Raw genomic sequence first — 22,342 nt, forward strand, 5'->3', positions numbered from 1 at the left:
AAGCATTCTTGACTTTTGAAGACATTAAGCAAAGATACACAATGTTCATAAGAGGGAAAAAGTACAAGAGGAAGTACGAGTCATGCTGTCCGAATGAAAAAAAAAAAATAGCAATTAGGCTGCTTGTTACAAGGGATATATCAACATTTGCTGCCACTAAATTGGCAGCTCTATTAATTAAATGTATAAATGTGCTACAATGCTTTTTAGATATAGAATGTTTTTTGTGTTTGTTTTTTTACATTTTGTCATCATTTACCTTCATTACAAACCCGTATGTATTTCTGTGTATTTCGTATCTGTGGAAGACAAACGTAGATATTTAGCAGAATGTCCAAGCTGCTCTTTTCCCTGCACTGAAAGTGAATGGTGATCAGAACTGTTGCAAAAATACCGGTAGTAACTTGGACATTGTGCTTAAATAACTTCTTTTGGTCCACAGAAGAAAAAGTGTCATATGGGTTTGGAACGACATGAGGGTGAGTAAATGATGATAAAATGTTAAATTACAAGTAAAAATATCTTTAAAATCTCTTAAATGTGGGTAAATGGGATGAAATGTTTTGTATCCAGGCGGTGTTGAACTACATGGTCATAGACCCCGACTGATGGAGCAGTGAGTGGGTTGAAGCAACTGCAGGGCAAATGTCCACATATCACATATGAGATAGAAGGGGGGAGATGTAGGAGGCGTAGACCCAGGTGGATGACGTCAGAGCAGTCTTGGCCTAGCAGAACTGTCCCGCTGAGGTGTCGGGTCTGGACAGCCTCACACAGCCAACAGCCTGAGCAGCCACTGAACAGAGATGAGAGAAACAAATCAGTAAATGTGCTGTGCACACTAATAAATATATGCTTATATAGTACATACATGCTATAGATACATATAACCTTAGGGATAGGTCACCTAAAAATATCATGACAACTCTCGGGGTGTTTGGCATGGTAATGGATATGACAATGTTGATATGTATGGTCTTGGTTAAATAGATCTGCTACAATGCTGCAGATCAAGGACATGACTTGCTACTGACAATACACACACGACACACTTCTGCTGTACATTATAGCATACATAAATTACCAGTAGCAGATTTATACAGGTGGAGCTGGGGAAGGTGGAGGGTTTCTGAAAGTGCGCTGCAACTGCTACAGCAAATGCTGACCAAGTGTGCATTTTACTTCTCACAGAGGAGTCACACTTTACTTCTCGTGGTCAAAAATTATGGCATTGGAAATGATTGGGAAATAATTTCATCTAGTTTAAACGTTTGGTACTCCGCCCAAACAAAATCTTACTGAAAGTGTTTTTTTTTTTTAAATTAACTCAAAATAGGAACACAACTTTGATTTGATTATCTCGCAGTTTTAGAGTAAAAAATGTTTTGGAAAATACATATTTCATATAAAAATTTAAAATAGTATTTTAATGTGTCTTCTTTAAAGTGTCGTCTTTAAAGAGACCAAACTTAAGTCTGGGCTCCAAAGCATTCAAGATTTATGACGATTTAAATTGGAAATTTCATTTGAGGTCTTTGCTCAAAAAGTGAATAAATGGATTATAACTACTGCGTAAATATAATTTAGTACCATAAAATACCCACAATACAAAATATTAAATAAAAAACATTATCGAATTAAAATATAGCTCATTTATTTCATTAAAAAAAAAGAAAAAGAAATTGAGCGCCACGTGAAAAGCACCCGAGGTTTTTTTTTACTCACATGTTGATCTAAACCCGTATTACTTTCTTTCTTCTGTGGAATATAAAGATATTTTGAAAAATGTTAGAAACCAAAAAAAAACTAAGAGACATTTCTCAAAAATGTCTTTTATGTTCCACATATTGAAAAGAAATACAGAACGACATGAGGGAAAATTATGACATAATTTTGGGTGAACTATCCTTTTAAACCATCTCTAGGATTGAAGAAATCAAAATAGGATTTATTTATTTTAGTATTAATATTAATAGTATACATTTAAAAAAATCACACAGCTTGCCTTGTTTATTGTACTTTTATTGACTATAAATATCTGTAAGACACATTTATATCAAATTGATATTGACTATACCTGGACATGCTGTGTGTGATTGACATTATTATTTAGTGTTAATCATTTTAACATCAGTCAGAGGGGATTCGAAGATGAGTGTGGAAGAGATTGAAAGATTCGAGCTGGTTTTGACAAACAAGGCATTTAGAGAAGATCTTACAGCGTTGATGCCCTTTTCCTTCACCTCTGGGTTGGTCTCCGACTCGTAAAGATCTGAGAAGAAACAATCGGCAAGCTGAATCCTCCCAATTAACATGTTTACAGACAATCCACACACACTCGCATCACTGATAATGACGTCACGGACATCATCTCGACAGCTTTGAAGCTTGCCAATAAACATCATGATGAGATGCAGTGCTGCATGATTATATTTACCTTCACACTGGATGCAGATAGCGATAACCATATGTCATAAAGCAAATTCAATCGAAACAAAATGACTAGATATAATCAGTGCCTATTTTAAAAGGTACAGATTTCTAATAAGTAGCTTAGGAAAAAGTGGCGTTTATGCATAAAAAGCGGGTTTTGTATTCAACCCTTTATGACGTAAGTGACGTATCTGGTTGAATTTTCATTTTGTTTGTGTATGTGTGCGTTTGAATAAGCAGCATTTCGGTGTTTAAAGGGCAGCGAAGGATACATAAGCTGCATTCAGAGGAAGGTATCTCAGGCCCCGTTTATACCTGGAATTAAGATGCGTTTTGGTCGATCGGATCACAAGTGGACGATGATAAATACAGGAGTAAACGGGGTCTAAAACCACTTCTTCTAGTGTTGATTGATGTTCAGCTGGTATGGTTATCCTAAATTAGATTTATTTGCTTTAAATTATTGTTTGTATATGCCAACTGTGATTTTTTTAAATGTCTGTCTGAACTTGTTGCAAACTACTTTCCCTATGGGGATAAATAAACACTACTACTACTACTAGGTAGTCGAAAACACATCCGACCGGATTGCTTTCGTAGTGTAAACACTCGTGTAAAAGACGCCCACTCTCCGCCTACTGAAACTTTATGGGAAGCGACTAGCCACACGGGATTTAAACTTTGTCGGCTGGAGACTCAAGTTTGGTTTGAAGAAGGAAAATGTACCAAGCACAATGTTCTCTCACCATTCCTGGTTTCTAACACACACTCGCAGCGTTCGGCTGGTCTTAGGGCTGTCAGAGCAGAAACTAAATCTGATGCTCTCCGTGTGTTTTTGTCGTCTCCGGTCGTGTTCATATGTAAATTGCATGAGCTTTTTTTTGTCCATTAGATTGAAAGATCTGAAAATACCCTTACATAGACCCTCCCCTCAAAGAAACCAGGACAGAAGTGATTAAAAGTGGACAAAAGAGATTGAAACACCAGCAGTAAAAGGGAATGTGTCTCCCTCGTCTACTTGTGATCCAATCGACCAAAATGCATCTTAATACCAGCTGTAAACAGGGCCTCGGTAAACAAGATGTGACACGATCATTGGATTCGGGTGTTGCCTTCCTACCTCTGCATGCTGCCATACATTCACACTGTACGCAAGAAACATTGACCCCTTCATCTGAATGTCACCAAAGGACTCTTCAGACCAGGGAATGTTTTTCCAGTCTTCTACTGACAAGTTTTGGTGAGTTTGTGTCCACTGTAGCCTCAGTGTCCTATTCTTAGCTGACAGGAGCGGAACATGATCTGAAACGTCCACCGCCACATTTGACATGCAGTGTGTGTTTAGAAAGGCTCTTCTGCATATATAGCGCTGCTGTAACGTCTGGTTATTTCAGTTACTGTCCCCTTCCTGTCCGCTTGAACCCGTCTGGCCATTCCCCTCTGACCTCTCTGAATAAATAGGCATTTTTGGCCACAGCACTGGATGTTTTTGTGTTTTTTACACCTTTTCTGCAGATTCTAGAGACCGCCGTGAACAAAAGAAACTAAAACCATTGCGTCTCGCACGAGCAATCATTTTTACGGTCAAAGTCACTTCGATTATATTCCTTTCATATTCTGTTTTTTAGTTTGAACAACAACTGATTGTCATTCAAATGTGTTCAAACGCTGCTGCATGATTGGCTGTTTGAAATATTTGCATTAACAAGCAGGTGTATCTCATAAAGTGTCCACTGACTTCACATGTATTATAAATAGACACACCCGACCCTACTGTTCAAAAGTTTGGGCTCGTACAATTTTTTTTTTATTGTTTTTGAGTTCTCTTATGCTCATCAATTATTTGATCAAATGAGTACAGTAAAAACGCTAATATTGTGAAATATTATTACAATTATTACAATATTATTACTGTGATGCGAAGCTTAATTTTCAGCATCATTACTCCTGTCTTCAGTGTCATGTGATCCGCCAGAAATCCTTCTAATATGCTGATTTGAAACATTTCTTATTAATATCGATGTTGAAAACAATCGTGCTGCTTAAAGGTGCAGTATGTAAGAATGACAACTAGTGGTCGAAATAGGTACTGCAGTCACTTTAAAATATCGGAGATCGTCGTTTCTCCCGCCCCCTCCTCCTCAGACTGGACGGCGCTCACACTGGTTGCCAGTTTGACCACACGCAACAGGAACGAGCGCGATGGACAATGAAAATTGGCAAACTGGCAACGTGCAATATCACAGACCAAAACAATAACAAACATTCCAGCCTGGAAACGCACATTTCAAAGTAAAATAACTGGCTGTAGAAGTGTTTTTCAGAGAAACGAGTATGTGAACTTAGCACGTTTTCTCAATATATGGAAACATATTATGGTATTTTTATGCTTTAGTCGAGTGAAAAAGTTACATACAGCACCTTTAATATTTTAATCTTAATACTTTGATGAACAGAAAGTTCAAAAGAACAGCATTTATTTTAAATGGAAATCTTTGTCTTTACTGTCACATTTGATCAGTTTATTGCATCCTTGCTGAGTAAAAGCATTAGTTTCTTTCAAAAAATCATACTTATCCAAAACATTTGAACAGTATTGTATGCTACCTTCAACTTACATCGAGTCACTTTCTTAATTTTAGGCATTTTAATTTAAAAATCATACAAGATCTGATCCTAAATAATTAAAAAAGCTATCAAATTAAGTCAGAATTTGTTTACTGTTGATAAAGAATGGAAATAAAGGTTCCCAGAAAACACTACTTGCATGACGAAAATACACTGTAAGAAAAAAATCTATAGAAAAATCTGTTCAGTTTACAGACATTTCCTTTAAGCCTAAAAAACTAAATGTAATGCGTAATTCAAGTAAAACGAGTAAAACACCAGTGAAAAATTTATATTAACACATATATACACTTCCCATCATTCTCCGTGAAAGCAAAATAATTATATAAAACATATCATCAATGAAACACCTAATGTACATCCTTTACTTTTCATTATGATGTATTAGAAATCCTCTCATCTCTGTCAGAAGTGTCAAAATTTGACAAAATTGTATCCATTTTTTTATCCCAACCAAAACTTTTTGGCGGGACTTGATTTTGTCCATTGTGAATTGATTGGATGGTTGTGGTTTGCTATTGGTCAGTCTCATGTGAGTGACAGGTTTCCCCGCCCTTGTCATTAGAGAAGAGATGTCTTTCGCAAGAGGGAGGGGAAGTAATTTTGATGAAAGATTATGAGGGCACATGATTAAGAAAAAAATAAAGTGCACGCACAAATCATTTATAATAAATTCTACAATATTTCATAAAATAATAAGAATTGTCAATTTTGATTTCATGGTGACTTTAAGTAGTAGACACTTTCCAGGAGCACAGATAGACACATTTTAAGTTCCCAGTAAATATGGGCGGTTATTTATTTTATTTTTACCTGGTCTCTCAGGTCATGGAAGGACTTACCAAAGAGCACCTGCAGTCTGGCAACACAAGACACAAAGCCATAGAAGGGCAGGTACTGTTCACCAGCGCCAAACCTCTCCCACAACATCTGCTCCACCACATTGTCACACTCCACACCTGAGGGTAAGAACAGACACAGAAAGAGGGGGAGGGAATGTGAGAGCAGCGGAGAAGTGTAGAGAATGTACATTTCTCTTTGTTTATAAATACAGGGTGTGGTCTTTGCGTGTGGCGACGTTCACACTATCAGTTTGGGATTGACAACCTCATTTACTTACAGGTGTCAGTCTCGAAATGTCCCGTACACACTGCAACTTACAGTAGCGTCTCAATACTGTCTGTATGAACGTGCAACGAGAGTCAAGTTCATACTCTAACCAGTTACCATCGCGACAGTGAACAAAAGTAATATCAAAGATGGCGACGTCCATAAAACTGAAAAGTCGTGTCACTTTTCATACAACAAGAGTCTATGAGACTCGAGCCACGAGTTCATCCGTCGATCTTCCAGTGTTTATATCTGGTGGAGATCGGAGCATTTGAGTCATGAGTAGAACAGAAATCTGACAGAAGCAGCTGCGGTTGGTCTAAAAGCCTTGTATCTCCATCACACTTAGCGAAACCACACATGAAAACCCACAACACTCAGTAGGCATGTGTTTGTGCAGCACAGAGCGGCTCTCTCGCGCCGTGGGACGTGACAGAAAACTAGTTGTCCAGTCTGGTTCTGTTCATGAATGCCTGAAAATTTACAGGTGTGAGTTGCGGTTGTCACTCCCAACTGAACTGTGTGTGAACGTAACCGCATTAAGGACTCAGAAACAGGACTGACAACTGTATTCTGCTGCTGTGTGTGTGCTCACCTGCAGCATTCAGAGCCAAACTGAGTTCAAACGGACTCATAGTTCCTGACGAATCCTCATCAAACTGGAAAAAGATAGACTGTGGAAGAAACAAAATTTCAGCAAGTAATTTCCTCATGTTTTCTCGGCACTTGAAAGGAAGCCAGTGATCGGGATTTAGCTTCAATATGACACTGGCACAGAGCTCTAAAGCAATTGAGTTCGTCAACACGATAAACAACAACAACATTTCAAGGTCTTTTTGTCTGTGCAAGACGAGCTCCATGTAACCAAACACAACCTGATAATTGTCACAGCTCAGTGTCCCCACTGCTCTCTCTAACACTGTGCCAAAGCCGAGAGTGACCTTTTCACGCATGAGAACTGAGATACCTGCAGATTGCGTAGGGAGGTGAGCAGCTTCTCTGCTTGAGCTCTGTTCAGACGGCCTCTGCCTCCAGTCTACACACCGCCGTTAAGAATATATACAAGTAGCGGGAGAAAAACTCAAATGTTAATAATATATACATTTATATAATATACGTGAACACAGGTGAGACCTGAACAGCACATGTTACTATCTGTGTTTTATGTTACTAAACTCATTTAAGCCTTGCCAATTTAAACATTCAAGCGCAAGAAGACAAGAAAGTGCACAAATATTGAGTCTTGCGCTTTAACTTCACACAAAAATGATGTCAACATGCCGGTTTTGGCAAGTATCCTAGCAAACATAGTAGGTTATGTCTTAAATGAATGTAAACAGTCGATAACCAACGCACGTGTACCAGTATCAGTATCAGTGCATTGTGTCTTAAAGTGACAGCAGCCTAATATTCCTGCTACCTATGTTTTATAATGTTAATCAAACAACAAAAGACAAGGAAATCATTTACCGCTCTTGACTGAATAGCTTTTGTAACTTTAATAATAATTAATCTTTATTTAATTTACACAGTGAAGATTATATGCAATTTTGTTTTACATTTGATTTCTTTATTCAGAAAACTACTGTTAGATACCTGAAAAGCACTATTTTTTATTTTATTTTATTTGCTCTGTTGTATTAATTTCTGTTGTCGCTTGTATTATTTTCTTTATTTTTATTTGACAGTATGTTTTTCCCTGAACATAGCACATACCTTTTATACCTTTATAATCTTTTGTACCATTACAAATGTCTTTCATGTCACTTTTAATTAGTTGAATGCATCCTTGCTGAATTTTATTAATTAAAAAAATATTATTGAGCATAAACTTTTAAACAGTAATGTAAAAGGATATATTAAACATAATAAAAACATTGCATCAAGGTGAAAGAAGGATACATCTTCTCCAAAGATGAGCTGTCTGCAGGTCTCCAGAGGAAGCTCATAGTCTTTTTCCAACACTAAAACATAATTAAAACACGTAAACAGGAATATGACTTTATAAAGCACTTGTTTTGAAGAGGAATTGAAGAGACTATACTGGCACTTGTCATGAACCAGAAGCAAACATATTTGTTTACTAATATCATTACAGGAATACTGTTTTTGGAGATGTGTTTTGTCACGAATGATTAATTCTGAAACTGAATGTGTCTGATAATAGGGGGTTTATCACATGTCAATCTATCCCATGTCAAATAAAAGAGCTTTAGGCAACTGATATGAATGGTAGTGTAAAAATGAAATTGAATTCAATTCATTTTTACAGTCTAAAAAGTTGCTTTAGTACTTTTTTCTTATAGTGGGTGAATATATATTGCAGCTTGAGTTTATTCTAGGTGGCACTAAAAGACACTTCCACCTTGTGGCCATTAATGGAACAGCAACCATGTTTGCTTGACTGACAGCTTGTGTCAAACGTGTAAATCCTGACCTGAATTCATCAGATTCATGAATTGCACAGCATTCACTCTGTCATCCTGGAAAGTGAAAAACAATTACATATTTGAATACAACAGTTGTATTTACTAATAAACACTGAATTCCACAAATATTCTAGATTGTGACTTGGATGGGATTGAAATGCTTACAGATCCAGCCTTTTCATCAAACCACTTCTGCACCCTAAACTGGTCCTCAGGTAAGGCTGGCTTTGACATGACCATCTATGGACACAAAGAATGTAGTCAGTTTGAGTTACACACATAATAATATCATATTTACACTCAGACGGTTGTTCTTCTTTCTCATTTCAGTCAGTACATGTCTTACCACAGAGTAGTTGTTGGTGCAGGGGAAATCCTGGAATCTGTAAAGCAGATTTGAAACTTTCATATGGTTAACCACTGGACAGACATAAACACATAATCACAACAGAGAGCTGACAGAAACAGATGTTTGCTGTTGTTTGTACCCCTGTATGTTGCCGGTTTTGGTGTAAATGCGGAGGAAGAACTCCCCCTGCTGGTTGGGCCTGAAGGTGGAGGCTAGGATAACATAACTTCCAGGCTCCAGGTGAACCTTCCTCCACACGCTCCTGATGCTCCGGTACTTTCCAGAGCGAGCCACCGCACGGTTGTTGGAGAAGAACTGCTGGTCCAGAGATCCTGGTTTTTCCTGCAGCTGAATGTAGAAACGATGTGAAAGAGCGTGCATGTTATATCTCAATAACGTCGTCATGTATTAAGAAATGTTTTAGATGAGTGTTTTATATTCATTATTCATTGAGCCGCTCACCTCAGAGGGGACCTGAAAGAGAGAATGAAGAGGTAAGACGAGGGGGAAATACAAAAGGGCCAGCTGAATTTGCAACTCAAGCAGGAGCCTTTAACTCATTCCCCGCCGGCGTTCAAAAACAAAAAAGTTTCCAGCCAAACCCAGCATTTTTGATCATTTTCACAAAACTTTCATGGCCCCCAGAATATTTTGCTGAATGAATAATATGTGAACGAACAATATATCTAAAAGAACAGAGCCTCTGCTTAAACTAGCTTCACGCATTCTTTTATCAACACTTAAATGTGGGTGAGTTTAATAAAAAAGCAACATTTTGAACAATCTAGGGATTCAGCATGATGATCAAAAGATAGTTTGAGTAGATCGAGTCCATCAACACACTCAAAGCTTCACAGATCTATACCTCGTACTGGGTCGACATTTCATTCAGTAACATTAGGCAGTTTTAATTTATATGCTGTTTAATGTTTGATGATCGCATTATTTTACATGTGCGTAAGCAATGCTACTATTGCTTGTTTCTGCTTCTTCTTCTCCTGTGTTTTGATCCAGAAACTGTATTTTTTTTAGTAGATGTGTAATAGCGCCCCCTACCGTATAACAGTGAAAATATGGATACTGTAAATTTCTGTCAATGGAGGGGAAAGAGTTAAAAGGGGTGGTACTGCAGGTCTGCTAGTAACTGATCTCAAACTAATTAAAATAATTGAAAAAGTGCATTAACCAAAAACAAACATTTTGTTAACTTCAACCAAAGCTTACTCTTTTGTAACAGGCTTCCCTACTCCATCTCTAAAGGTTAAAGACCCTCATCATTATCTCACCTTGTAGATGTGAAATGCGATGTAGAGGAAGTTGATTTTGTCTTTCTGTCTGCGGTATTTCTGGAGAAGCTCCACCAGAATCGTGCACTTCTTCTTTTTCTCTCCCTGTTTCCCAGTCTTGCTCTTAGGAGCCACTAAACTGACGTCTTCATCCTCTTCTCCATCCCCTTCCTCCCCTTCTTCATCCTCTCCATAGTCATTGTCATCCACATCTTTCTCAGACAGAATCATCTGGAACTGAGGGTTTTTCCAGAAAGATCCTGCAGGGATGAAATGTAAAGGAGGAATACAGGGAGAAGCAGGTTAAGGGAAGCAGAGGAAGAAATTACAGTAACAATATTCTTAGAGCAAATAATTAATGCTGAAAAATAACCAAACATTTACTTGATTATTGTCTGTATATTATATTATATTATGTTATGTTATATTATATAATATTATATTATACTCTCACATTCTCATCTTTTTTGACTCCAAGGACCCTCAATAAAATATTGTAGAGCTTGGCATAACTAGAAAAACTTGAATGTATTCTCATTATAAAAATGGCCATGGATTTTAGCGAGATTTTATTAATTTACATTACTTTTCCAGGTCTAGAAATAACACTTTTAAAATTAGACTATGCACTATTTAAAACAAGGTTCAATGGAGCAAGCTTCTATATAGAACGCTAGTGTTCTTGACTCAATTTTAAAGAACCCTTAATGCCAAAAAGGTTCTAATGACAAATTGCATTATACTTTTATTTTTAATAAGTTATTTCAATTATTTTCTAGTGATAAAGTATGTTTACAAGCCGTTCATTTTGTAAAATGTAATTAAAATAAAAAATGGATTAAAAAATAAATAAGAATTAAATCCATAAAATGAATCCATGCTGGGAAGGTTCTATTTATGAAGCTCCTGACTGAACCCTAATCTTTTAAGAGTGTGGGAAGACTGTGGAAACCCTCGTTCCCCCAAAAAATAAGAAATATCTTGATTTAAATAATTTTATTGTTTAATGTTTTGTCTAAATCATTTTAAGTCATCTTGAGACCACCTTGGAAGTTCGCTGAGGCCCCCTAGTGGGATGAGAGCCACTGATATAGACTTATTCCTAATAAACATGCACTTACTGGGGTATTTTCGGCAGCCTCCTGCAGAGCACATTGGGACCCAGGTGCCTTGATGTGAGCTCAGTGTCCAGGACGGGGTGGCCGTGTCATCACTCGCCTCCCCCGACATGGAGTCCGGATTCACACTGCACATTTCCACTGTATTAAACAGACGGCAAAAGTCGTCTACTCCAATCCTGAAAAACACAAGCGCTTATGAAGTCGAGACACAGGCAGACTTTAACTATGTCGAATATGTTGAATTGGCTCTTTGAAAATGAAATTTATAGTTTAGCTAGATATGTGGAAAAGGCGTGGAAACTTAGGCAAATGAATTTATATCCTGATCTAAATTGACGGTGTCTTGTTTTGTTTTGTTTGTTTTTATACTGTGAAAATGATGATGATATAGTTTTCTTTTTGATGGTTGTTTTCCTATGTGCTTTGTATGATGGTCATCTTTGTGTATTATGTTTGTTTTATGTCATTAGTGTCTTTTAAGCCTAAGGGCTGGGCATGTAAGTGCAAGACACTTTAATAAATAATAAATAAATAAATAAAAATTAACTAGATGGCCTGTTAAGGGATGTGCTGACGGCAATTATTAGTAGTAGTAGTCTTAGTAGTGTTATATACTGTAATTTAGGTATGGCAATGCTCCACAATAATAAGAGATAGAGAGAGATGTGTGTGTGTGTGTGTGTGTGTGATACAATCAGTGGGAGATGTGTGTGTGTGTGTGTGTGTGTGATACAATCAGTGGCGCTGTCTACACCGGAAGCATCGGTTGCGTCTTCAGTTAATGATCAGGCTGTTCCTATTTTTGATGTTCTGCAGAGCTACTAAAGCCACTTTATTTTCCCCATTTGTCTGAAAAAACATGTTTTTATTTTACAAATATATGTTTGTGTGCGTGTCCCAAGATGAAATTCTACAGGAGCCCCTGTTTGAACAGTGGGAAAGTGTCTTGTATACCTACCAGAATTCTCCATCATCAGCTTTGGCCAACTCAAGTTTGGCCTTCTGAGCATTGTCTATAAAGTCCCAGTCTTTACACCTGCACACACACAAACACAAGTGCCCAGTGTTTACACCTGCACACACACAAACACAAGTGCCCAGTCTTCAGCAGCTCTGAGATGCAGTGCTGGTAACTCAATGATCTGCTGAAGTCTTTCTCACTTGTCACTCCAGGGTCCACAGTACTCAACAAACCCCCAGGGGTTACGCAGCCTCAGCAGGAACACCTCTTCTGACACCTTCTGGACCTTCACACACACACACACACACAAACACATTGGGTTTCCATGTTTTATTTATGGGGACTTTCCATAATCTGTATGATTTATAAGCTGTTTTCCTCATTGGGGACCAAAAAATATCCCCACAATGTCAAAGATTTCTGGTATACCTACTTCCATCCACACACACACACACACACACGCACACACGTAGTGTTTTCATGTTTTATGACTTTCCATAGGCATAATGATTTTATACTGTACAAACTGTATATTCTATCCCCTTACACTAACCCTACACCTAAACAAAAGACTCACAGAAAACTTTCTGCATTTTTACATTTTCAAAAAACATCACTTAGTATGATTTATAAGCTGTTTTCCTCATGGGTACCAAAAGATGTGGAGTTTATCAGGACTCACAAACACACACACACACAGAGAGAGAGAGAGAGAGAGAGAGAGAGAGAGAGAGAGAGAGAGAGAGAGAGAGAGAGAGAGAGAGAGAGAGAGAGAGAGAGAGAGAGAGAGAGAGAGAGAGAGAGAGAGAGAGGAGAGAGAGAGAGAGAGAGAGAGAGAGAGAGAGAGAGAGAGAGAGAGAGAGAGAGAGAGAGAGTGAGAGAGAGAGAGAGAGAGAGAGAGAGCATGTGAAAACCTATTTGATAAATCATTCAAAAACTGTTATGACACATCCAGATTATATTTCACCCCAAATTCAAAAGACACACATTCTAAAGAAAATAGTCACAATTAAAAGAAAAATTCTTAAATATTATTCTTTGTGTCATTCCTACAATGTTCATGTTCCTGAATTCGTGTGTATGTGCCTTATTCTCATACCTTATCTGTATCAGTGATGGCATAAGCATGACCTTTGATGAGACCCTCTGATGTCACAATGCCAATGTCCTTCACACTGGTAGCCTGCACACAAAACACACAGTATGTCAACATCCTGCTGAAAGATCCAGCATACAATTGCATGTTGGTCCTGATTAGATCTGCATAAATCCTATAGTGTAGTACAGTGTATAGTGTAGTCCTGGTGGACCAGCACAGTCATACTGTTCTCAAGCTAAACTGATGTGTCCACCAGCACTCCTGCTTCACATGCTGGTCCTATAGCATGCAAAACATACCTTATTCTAGTGACCAGCAATGCTGGATTTTACAGCAGGGAAATCATGGATAGGATTATGGTCATATACTGAGCCTATGTGAATATGTGTCTGTACATGTATGAAGCAGCTGATCAGACTGCTCCTGGCCAGCGCAGCAGTGATGGCTTTCCAGAGCATGCGTGGGGGTCGGGAAGACACCGGGAGGGAGTAGGCAATACCCCCTGTGAAATCCTCCATTCCCTCGGAGATAATCCCCCCTTTCAGACTGCCGTAAGATCCAATCAGCCTTTAAGAACAGACAGATAGAGACACACACACATTAATAATTGGCTTCTATTGGTTGGATTGATTCCACATTAATTACTCTATATCCATTGCTTGTATTTGATGATTTTTCACAACTGGATGTTTTTTCTAAAAATATCAGTCCTTAAATAACACAAAAGGAACAATGGCCTTCACGTGAGCAGTGTCACTAATGAATAGTCGCAGGCCCACACAGTCGAGGACACATATGCTGGAACTGACTTGGCATAAGCTTTCTCCACCAGGGCGCTCCAGAACTCGTTGGTGGTGCGAGAGTAGCTGAAAAGCAGACGGCCCTCTCTCACAGGCAGCCTGTCATCCACTACCACCTCCACCCACTCACCATACTGCCAGACACCACACACACACACACAGAGAGAGAGAGAGAGAGAGAGAGAGAGAGAGAACAGGGTTACATTTGCTCTGTACAAGCACATTCGGGTGCTGATGCACCTGAAAAAGTGGGATGCTTTACTGCTTTATGGGTCTCCAAAGTATCTTTTCAGTTTGGGCCAGTATATTTCCTCTGTTTTAAATGAGTCATATTAGGAGAAGCGAACATTTACTTGAAAATTTGCACTACCGTTCAAAAATGGGGGGTTGGTAAGATTTGTATGTTTATATATATATATATATATATATATATATATATATATATATATATATATAAAAAGAGTCTTATGGTTGCAAATGTTGCATTTTTTTAGAACAACAAAAAACAAAAAACAGTAAAATTGTGAAATATTATTACAATTAAAAGGTACACATCTAGGAGTTGAACCAGAATGTTGTTTTGGTTGTGCTTCAGCTGAAAAGTTGTGCTGGTTAATATTTTTTTGTGGAAACCATGATATATATATTTTCAGGATTCTTTGATGAATAGAAAGTTTAAAAGAACAGCATTTATTTGATGTGTCATTTATTTAATGTCACTTTTGGTTGATTTAATGCATCCTTGCCGAATCAAAAAAGCCTTCTCAAAAAAAAAAAAAAATACTGACCCAAACGTTTGAACGATAGTGTGCTTTAATTTACATAAAAGTCATAAAGGCACAGCAACAAAAACAGAAAATTTAGGGTGGAAAATATTAATGAAACACTAAATTATGACTATTTTGTTAAAGTATTTTTATTAATTACTGAAGTAGTTGGTCAACACCGAGACCTGAGTTGTTATTTCGTTCCCCTCATCCGTGTTGTGAGAATGACAATAAAGTTAAGTCTAAGTCTAAGTCTTTGGTGTAAAACACTTTATTCATATTAATACTTCATGTAATGAAACTGTATGAATGACCCCTTAAACGTGAAGCTGAAAGGCTTTATGTGATGTTAGACAGGCGAGAATGGACATGTCAGTCTGCAGGTAGCACTGCACTATGTGTGTGTCCACATGTCTGTGTCCATGTCCTTGGGCTACAGTAACAAGCCTAGACATTTCAGGAATCGTCCACCAATCAACAGTCCTCTAACTCCTTGTTTTCTCATTTCTCTCCTGTCACTCTCTTTCTTTCCTCACCTCTCTTTCCCTCCTGGATCAGGTCATGTCATGTTGCACATACCTGTTTAACCTCCGAATGTAATACTACGGCAGGTGGAATGTAATTATATAATGAGAATGGCATAACAATTACATAACGCTGAGCAACCTTCCATAAGAGCTCTTCAGTGCTAATATGTTTTGATTGTTTAATTAACTGTGCTGTTATCTCACAAGTTTAACCTCAGCTCATAACCACGCACACAACAGCACACACGCCACGAGAGCTGTAGTGGCTTGTTTTATTGCAAGGCTTCAAGGTGATCTCTCTGAAACAATTAACATTGCAATAATAATTACAGACTACTCGCAGTCGTTTACTCGTCACTTTGTGCTTCAGAACGGAAAACCCTGGGGAGTACTGAAGGTGAGAAAAATGTATTATAATTTTTTTATAATAATTTATTATCGTGTCTCATTGTATAACAGCAACATGTTATTGAAAGATGCACATGAAAAAGTGAACAGCTAAGTTTTTGTTTTGTATGGGTTTTTTTTGTGTGCAATTTTTTACATGGTGTTTGAAGTGAAATTTCTCGGGTAACTTATCGAAGTCTAAAAATATATATCATACTTGAAATTATAGAACTGTGACAGAATTATGCATTAGTAAATGTTTTTGTTTTTCTAATTTACTAAATAATTAATATGTGCCTATTATTTTCCTCTGTCTCATTTATCTTTTTTTAGAGAACAGCTTAAAGGAGCTATATATGAACACGTGTAAAGAGCTTGTAATTCGGGTCGTTTTTGCCGGGAAAATCAAAAGCATGTGACGTTTACGCGCTCCTGAGAGCCTCTCTTCCGTAAAGTGACACATGAAATAAATGCTTATATAATGTTCAGGATAATGCTGAAAGAGACATTCTGTACTGCAATGCACTTTAAAGAGATTAATTCACTATAGTCTCACATAGCCAGATCTATATAGTCTATAGTTTATACTTCATAATCAAACTGTAATAACTGTGTAATTTGAATGACCTCATCTGTCGACATGATGATGGTGAATTGCAGAGCTGCTATCATGTTTTGGGCCTCTTTTTTCAGGCTACCAATATAAGTGCAGCTTTTTTTTAGTACGTTTATCTCTCTCTGGTTGTTCCTGCTCAGTAACAAGATGGACAGGATTCCTGAGGGGTGGACAAATTAAGAACTATTCAGGCTGTTTGTTCTCAATAACAGTGAAAACATGAAAGTTGGCAACTTTAGGCTCACTGTAATCATTCCAAACTTTGGATTATATCGACCAATCTGATCATTATTAGACTAAGCAAATAGGTTTAAGGCTGATTTTAAAGGGGCCTGCAACAAATATACAAACAGAAACACAATGTTCTTTCTCTGTGAATGAAAAACAGACAACTGAATTATGATAATTTGTGCCAATGCGGTGCATAAAGGGGGAGGGACATGCAGATGTACATGTCATCGGGACAAAGGGAAGATGACAGGAGTTGTTTCTGGAATGAACCTCAGCTGTTAGTGATGGTAAGGTCAAAGAAGACTGATTTTAATTACCATTCCCGAGGACGTACGTACTGCATCTCCAAATCTAGACGCATAAGCAGACATTCAAACGAGGATATCAATTCTAGCCTGATTCGACGCCCTCTCAAACCCCCACTTGGACTATAAAAAACAGCCCGCTTTATGTAAAATTCATGGGTTCTTTCATGCTTTCCCTATCAATCACTCATTACAGTCACCGATCAAGTTTTATATAAGATTCAATAGTAACTGTGGAAGAAAACCATGACGTATTTAACCATTTGAAAAGAATAATCTCATAAATTTGTGAGCGTCTCATAACTGTCTTTTTTTATTGTCGGTTTCGTGCTCTCTCCTTACCCTGAAACGGAAGATGCCAGCGTAGGATTCACTCAGGCTTTGTCCACATGGAACCACTTTGACAAACAGAGTCGGGTGCATGGTGAGACAGGACAGGGCCGCCAGCAGCCAGCAGTTACCTGAAGCGGGACACCAACACAGCACTGTTACACAATCCTCTCAACATTTATGTACAAACACATGACCACAGCCGCAAACATAAGGTGCAAGGTCAAGCTTTGAAGAAGCAGGAGACATGCTGTCTGTCACACACACACTGAGACATTCCTCTGTAACAGGTAACAGATGTCCGTTTGCTCCGTGTGGGGGAAACAACACTTCACAAAAAAACATACTTAACACACCAGCTCCCATAGGAATAACCCCAAACAGAGCTCTACAACTGAGTACGTCCAATTAATCTTCCGACCGCAAGGAAACGGCCTGGATATGTTGATGTGGAAAGTCACTTGAAAACAAATAATTAAAATTTCTGCTTGAAGTGCTAAGAATAAGGCATTATTTGGGTTTAATTCCATTCAAATGAGATTATTTACATGCGTTTGTTATTCTAGTAATGCGTTGCGATGTTCATTTATTATTTAGAGAGGCCATCCAAATCCTGAGTGGCAAACGCACACTTCATGATTTATAAGCACAGATCCGACTGCTTTGATACAAGATGCCCGCAGTTCTTTATGAGTGTACACAAGAAAACTTAGAAATGACGAGTTTCGCAAATAAATGGTAACCAGATGCTGCTGTGACAATGATAATTATTGCTTAAATAGTACTGTGTCCTGGGGGATACCAAAAGAGAAGCAGATTTTTACTGGTAAACTATGTGTGAACGGGACCTTTGTGAAAACCTGAAATGTAGGGCAGTGGAATGACCCAAACCCAACCCCTCATCCTAACCCTTACCTTATAGTAAGTACATGTAGATAATTAGCCTATTATTACTCTTTTATTCTAATTCTTTGATTTTGCTGTTACATTCGTCAAAATGCACGTTAAACGAAACACTTTTGGTTTGGAGTTGATAAAGAGGTACTTGACCCTTTCTGATGGATCTTTGGGCGTACATGAGACAAAAAAAAAGGTTGGGTAACACTGAATAAAGCTGAGTGTGTAAATGTTGAACATTGTACGTCAACAAAAACACTCCAAATCAACGGCATATGTGCAGAGGAAGAGAGAGGCAAAACAATAAAACAATCCCCGCTGTGCACAATGATTGTTATTCTTTAGGTGGGTGGAAACAGGGGGCGGGTGAGGGAGGGGGGTACAGATAATGCCAATCCAACCTCTCGCTCCCTCCTTCTTCCCTCTGCTTTCATCCCTCCCTGTCTCTGGTACATTTGTGGTGTTTTTGATGTGCGTTGCCTGCGGCGGCTCGTGTTGCGTCTCTCAGCAGGGACTCAGAGATCCGCGCAGTGTCTCGCGGCTACAAGGGCTAGAATAGGGATAGTACATTAAGCACGATGAGGAAGATCTGGGTGGAAGAAGATGGGGGAGGGCATCTGCACGATAAGGAGAGGAAGAGTGGGAGCGTTGCCAAAGACGGATATTTCTCTGATAGCCCTCATGCCTTGAGGGTGCTTACGGGTGATTTGGTTTCTGAGAGGTGCAGTAAGGCGTTATCCCATTATCCTGGCATGAAATATGAACAAGCGTGCGCTAACACGAGCATGCACTCACCCAGCTGGCCCTGGCAGATATCGGTGGTGCCCATGGTGCCCTCAACAAAGACAGCATTACTGGTGATTTCCTGAAGAGGGGGAGAGGAGATGGGTGTGAGCCAAAAACAATTTGCAAGTACACGCGATGGGTTGATCAGAACATCTGAAAGCATATGCATGCGTAGGAGAACTTTTCAGGTTCAGGGTCTGGCTGACTGTCTTAAAGGGATAGTTCACCCAAAAATGAAAATTCTGTCAACATTTACACACCCTCATGTCATTTCAGACCTGTATGACTTTCTTTCTTCTGCTGAACAAAAAAAAAAAAGATATTTTGAAGAATGTTTGTTACTAAACTGTTTCGTTTCCCATTGATTTCCATTGCATGGACAAACAAAATTGAATAGAAGTCAATGGGAACTGAAATGCTTTGGTTATCCACATTCTTCTAAGTATCTTCCTTTATGTTGAGAAGTTCATACATGTTTGGAATGACATGAGAGTGAGTAAATGGTTAAATCTTAAATCTTTAAAAGGAATTAAAAAAACATACTATGTAAATTATTCACCTTGATAAATGCCCCATTTGTTAGCCTTTTTGCTTTAATATTATATGTATTGCTTTAATAAGCTTTTTTTCATCCATTTAACTTTTCTGTTGATTCTGCTGAATGTGTTGTCATATATTCTTTAACCATAAATACATTCAAAAAGTGGTTGAAAATAATGCAGGTTGTATTTGTGATTTTACCTTAAATATTTAAGGCAGAGTAACAGAGTAACTGAATTTCCCCTTGAGGTGCAACATCACCTTTAATGACCCCATAAAGTTCTGTGGGCTTTACTAGCTTAAGCTTGTTATCAATGACAATTCCTCCTGTTTTCTGTATCACTCTCTGATGTGTCTTTTAATTAAATTGTAAAATATGGTCAAATAACTACTCTTATACACTGTAAAAAATTATAAGATCAATAAGTTATGACAAAATATGTTTTTACATTGCTTAATGTAATTGTAGTTGAAATGACTTAAAACATCCAAGTTGATTGTAGCCTACTCTATTTAAGGCAGCAACTTTTTCTTACAGTGTTGTTACCAATTAAATCAATCTGCTGTAAATTAAAGGCATAGAAACAATAACAACCTATAACATTCTTTCTGGAAAATCAAGCCCATCTGGTGATAAAAAAAGACTATTCATGATCAGTTACCTTTGGACGCAGCCACTTTACTGCCTTTTTAGGATCAGGATCCGCAGGAATCCCGAGGGAGCTTTGGCTCGCTGCAAACACCGTGTCTGAGAAGAGAAGGGCAGATTTGAGACACTTCTGCAGCAGGGAGTCATAGTCTTGATCCTTGAACTTCACCGGATTATCAATGGAGCCTAACTCAGACATCTCTTCAGAATCAGAACGCGGCAGTCCTGTCACTCACTCAACTTTCTGAGTCTGGGCTTTTCCTCAGAAAAGTTTGGAGAGCACACCACCCAATCCCAATCCCAATCCCCACCCTCCCGAGTTTACTAGCCTGGCTGGGAGGCGTAGAAACCTGAGACGTAGAATAGCCTATATGATAATGTCAGAATCTTGTCTTCCTGGAATGCTAATCGATTTAAATTAGTAATGCTAATATTTAGATAATTCAAAAAGTCTGTTATTAGGAAATGAAATACGTTTCGATATCAACATAGCAAACGATTGAGGGATATTTTTGGACAAAATAATTAAAATGTCGACGAATATATATATATATTTAATTTATACAACGGGGATTTTTATATTCAAACAAACCAATAAATTAGCATCTGGTATAAGTGTGAAATAATACATCCACCACTAGATGGCACTGCGATGTCACTACCTCAGTTATTCCTACAGTATCCAGAATAAACACGTTAAACCCAAATTCTTCCCAGCTATGTTTTAATCTTACTGTCTATGGTTTTAATAGCCTAATAAAACGACCTCCGTACCTTTTCTATTTAAAAAAGCACAACTGCAGAGTCATTCCTTATTGCATAAGATCCAATTAGAAAGGAAGTGTTAAAGGAAGTGTTTATTTTTAAAGGAAGTGATAATCAAATAAATGTGTAATTTATTTATTTTTGCCCTTTTGTTTCATTTGATGTTTAAATAGTTTTACAATCTACAATTTTTGTATCTATTATGACGTTTTATGATAGGCCTACTTCCCTATAGGCCTAACGAGTTTTGACCAGACAGTGCATGGCATGTCTGAAACCCAATGTCACTCAAGTGAACTTTAGAGATAACTAAGAAAATATTTGATGATTACAATGCTTATTTCTAGATAGAAATGAAATCATACATTTAAAAAAAATTAAAGCCTATTCATTTTAGGTAGCTGCTCGGTCAGATGCCATTTTTATTCTTTCCACCAACAGTCAAACTACACAGGATTGTGGGACATCATATTCTAGAAACTGACCTCAGTCAAACAACAACACAAGTACTTACGGCCAAAAAAATAAATAAATTCGTATCACAATTCTGACTTTCCCCCCTTACAATTACGAGTTTATAGGCTATATCTTGCAATTGTGACTTTTTCCCCGCAATTCTGACTTTTCTCTTTGACAATTACAAGTTTATATCTTGCAATTCTGACTTTTCCCCTGCAACTACAAGTTTATATCTCGCAATTATGACTTTTCCCCTCGCAATTACGAGTTTATGTCTCACAATTCTGACTTTTTTCATGCAATTGCAAGTTAATATTCCACAATTCTGAGAAATAAAATGATTCAGTGGTGGAAACAAGCTTCCATGCAAAACACTTTTGCTGCTATTGAGGCGGGATACGGTTAGCAGGTTTTGTGATAGAATAGATTGGGGGGGGTTAAGGGGTATGAGAAGGGTCAACAGTGTAATTATAGATGAAAATACAGAAATAAATACAATCTAAAAACATGTATGTACAAAATAAGTGCATTATATCAAATGATGTCAATTCTAGTACATCAAGACACATAATATGAAGTCGAATCTCAAACTAAGGTTTGGTCACAAAAGTAAGCAGTGATATTAAATAGGTTCATTTGAAGGTAAACATAATGGAAATAAATCCATTTGTATACCAATCAAATCACCTGACCTCAAAACAGTACTTTACCTTTCTTTCACTGACTGCCCGCATCTTGCTAAAGACATTCAGACAAGCTTACAGGGGCTAAATAAACACCGCTCATAATGAGACGGATGTGAACAAGTGCTCACGAGTAACTGGTGTTATTGATGCTTATATGCTCTGTGAGCTACATATGGTCTTT

The 22,342-nt window shown here is 37.9% G+C and overlaps 1 protein-coding gene across 1 annotated transcript; it reads right to left on the reverse strand.

Annotated features, from left to right (window-relative positions):
- Positions 1–548: 548 nt before the first annotated feature.
- On the reverse strand, positions 549–20,470 carry capn12 (calpain 12). The gene is made up of 21 exons (XM_056256430.1): positions 20,265–20,470; positions 19,072–19,141; positions 17,392–17,510; positions 14,226–14,359; positions 13,812–13,983; positions 13,417–13,500; positions 12,518–12,603; positions 12,315–12,392; positions 11,357–11,532; positions 10,236–10,495; positions 9,412–9,423; positions 9,089–9,291; positions 8,947–8,983; positions 8,766–8,840; positions 8,609–8,654; positions 8,074–8,135; positions 7,139–7,207; positions 6,767–6,845; positions 5,904–6,020; positions 2,220–2,272; positions 549–796 (listed from the first exon to the last, which is right to left on the reverse strand). Exons 1-21 carry the CDS (start codon positions 20,448–20,450, stop codon positions 770–772), a joined length of 2,145 nt encoding a protein of 714 aa, XP_056112405.1. The 5' UTR covers positions 20,451–20,470; the 3' UTR covers positions 549–769.
- Positions 20,471–22,342: the final 1,872 nt, after the last annotated feature.

The sequence above is a fragment of the Rhinichthys klamathensis genome, unplaced genomic scaffold, assembly GCF_029890125.1.
Source record: "Rhinichthys klamathensis goyatoka isolate OS25496 unplaced genomic scaffold, OSU_Roscu_1.1 h1tg000005l_1, whole genome shotgun sequence".
NCBI classification, from domain to species: domain Eukaryota; kingdom Metazoa; phylum Chordata; class Actinopteri; order Cypriniformes; family Leuciscidae; genus Rhinichthys; species Rhinichthys klamathensis.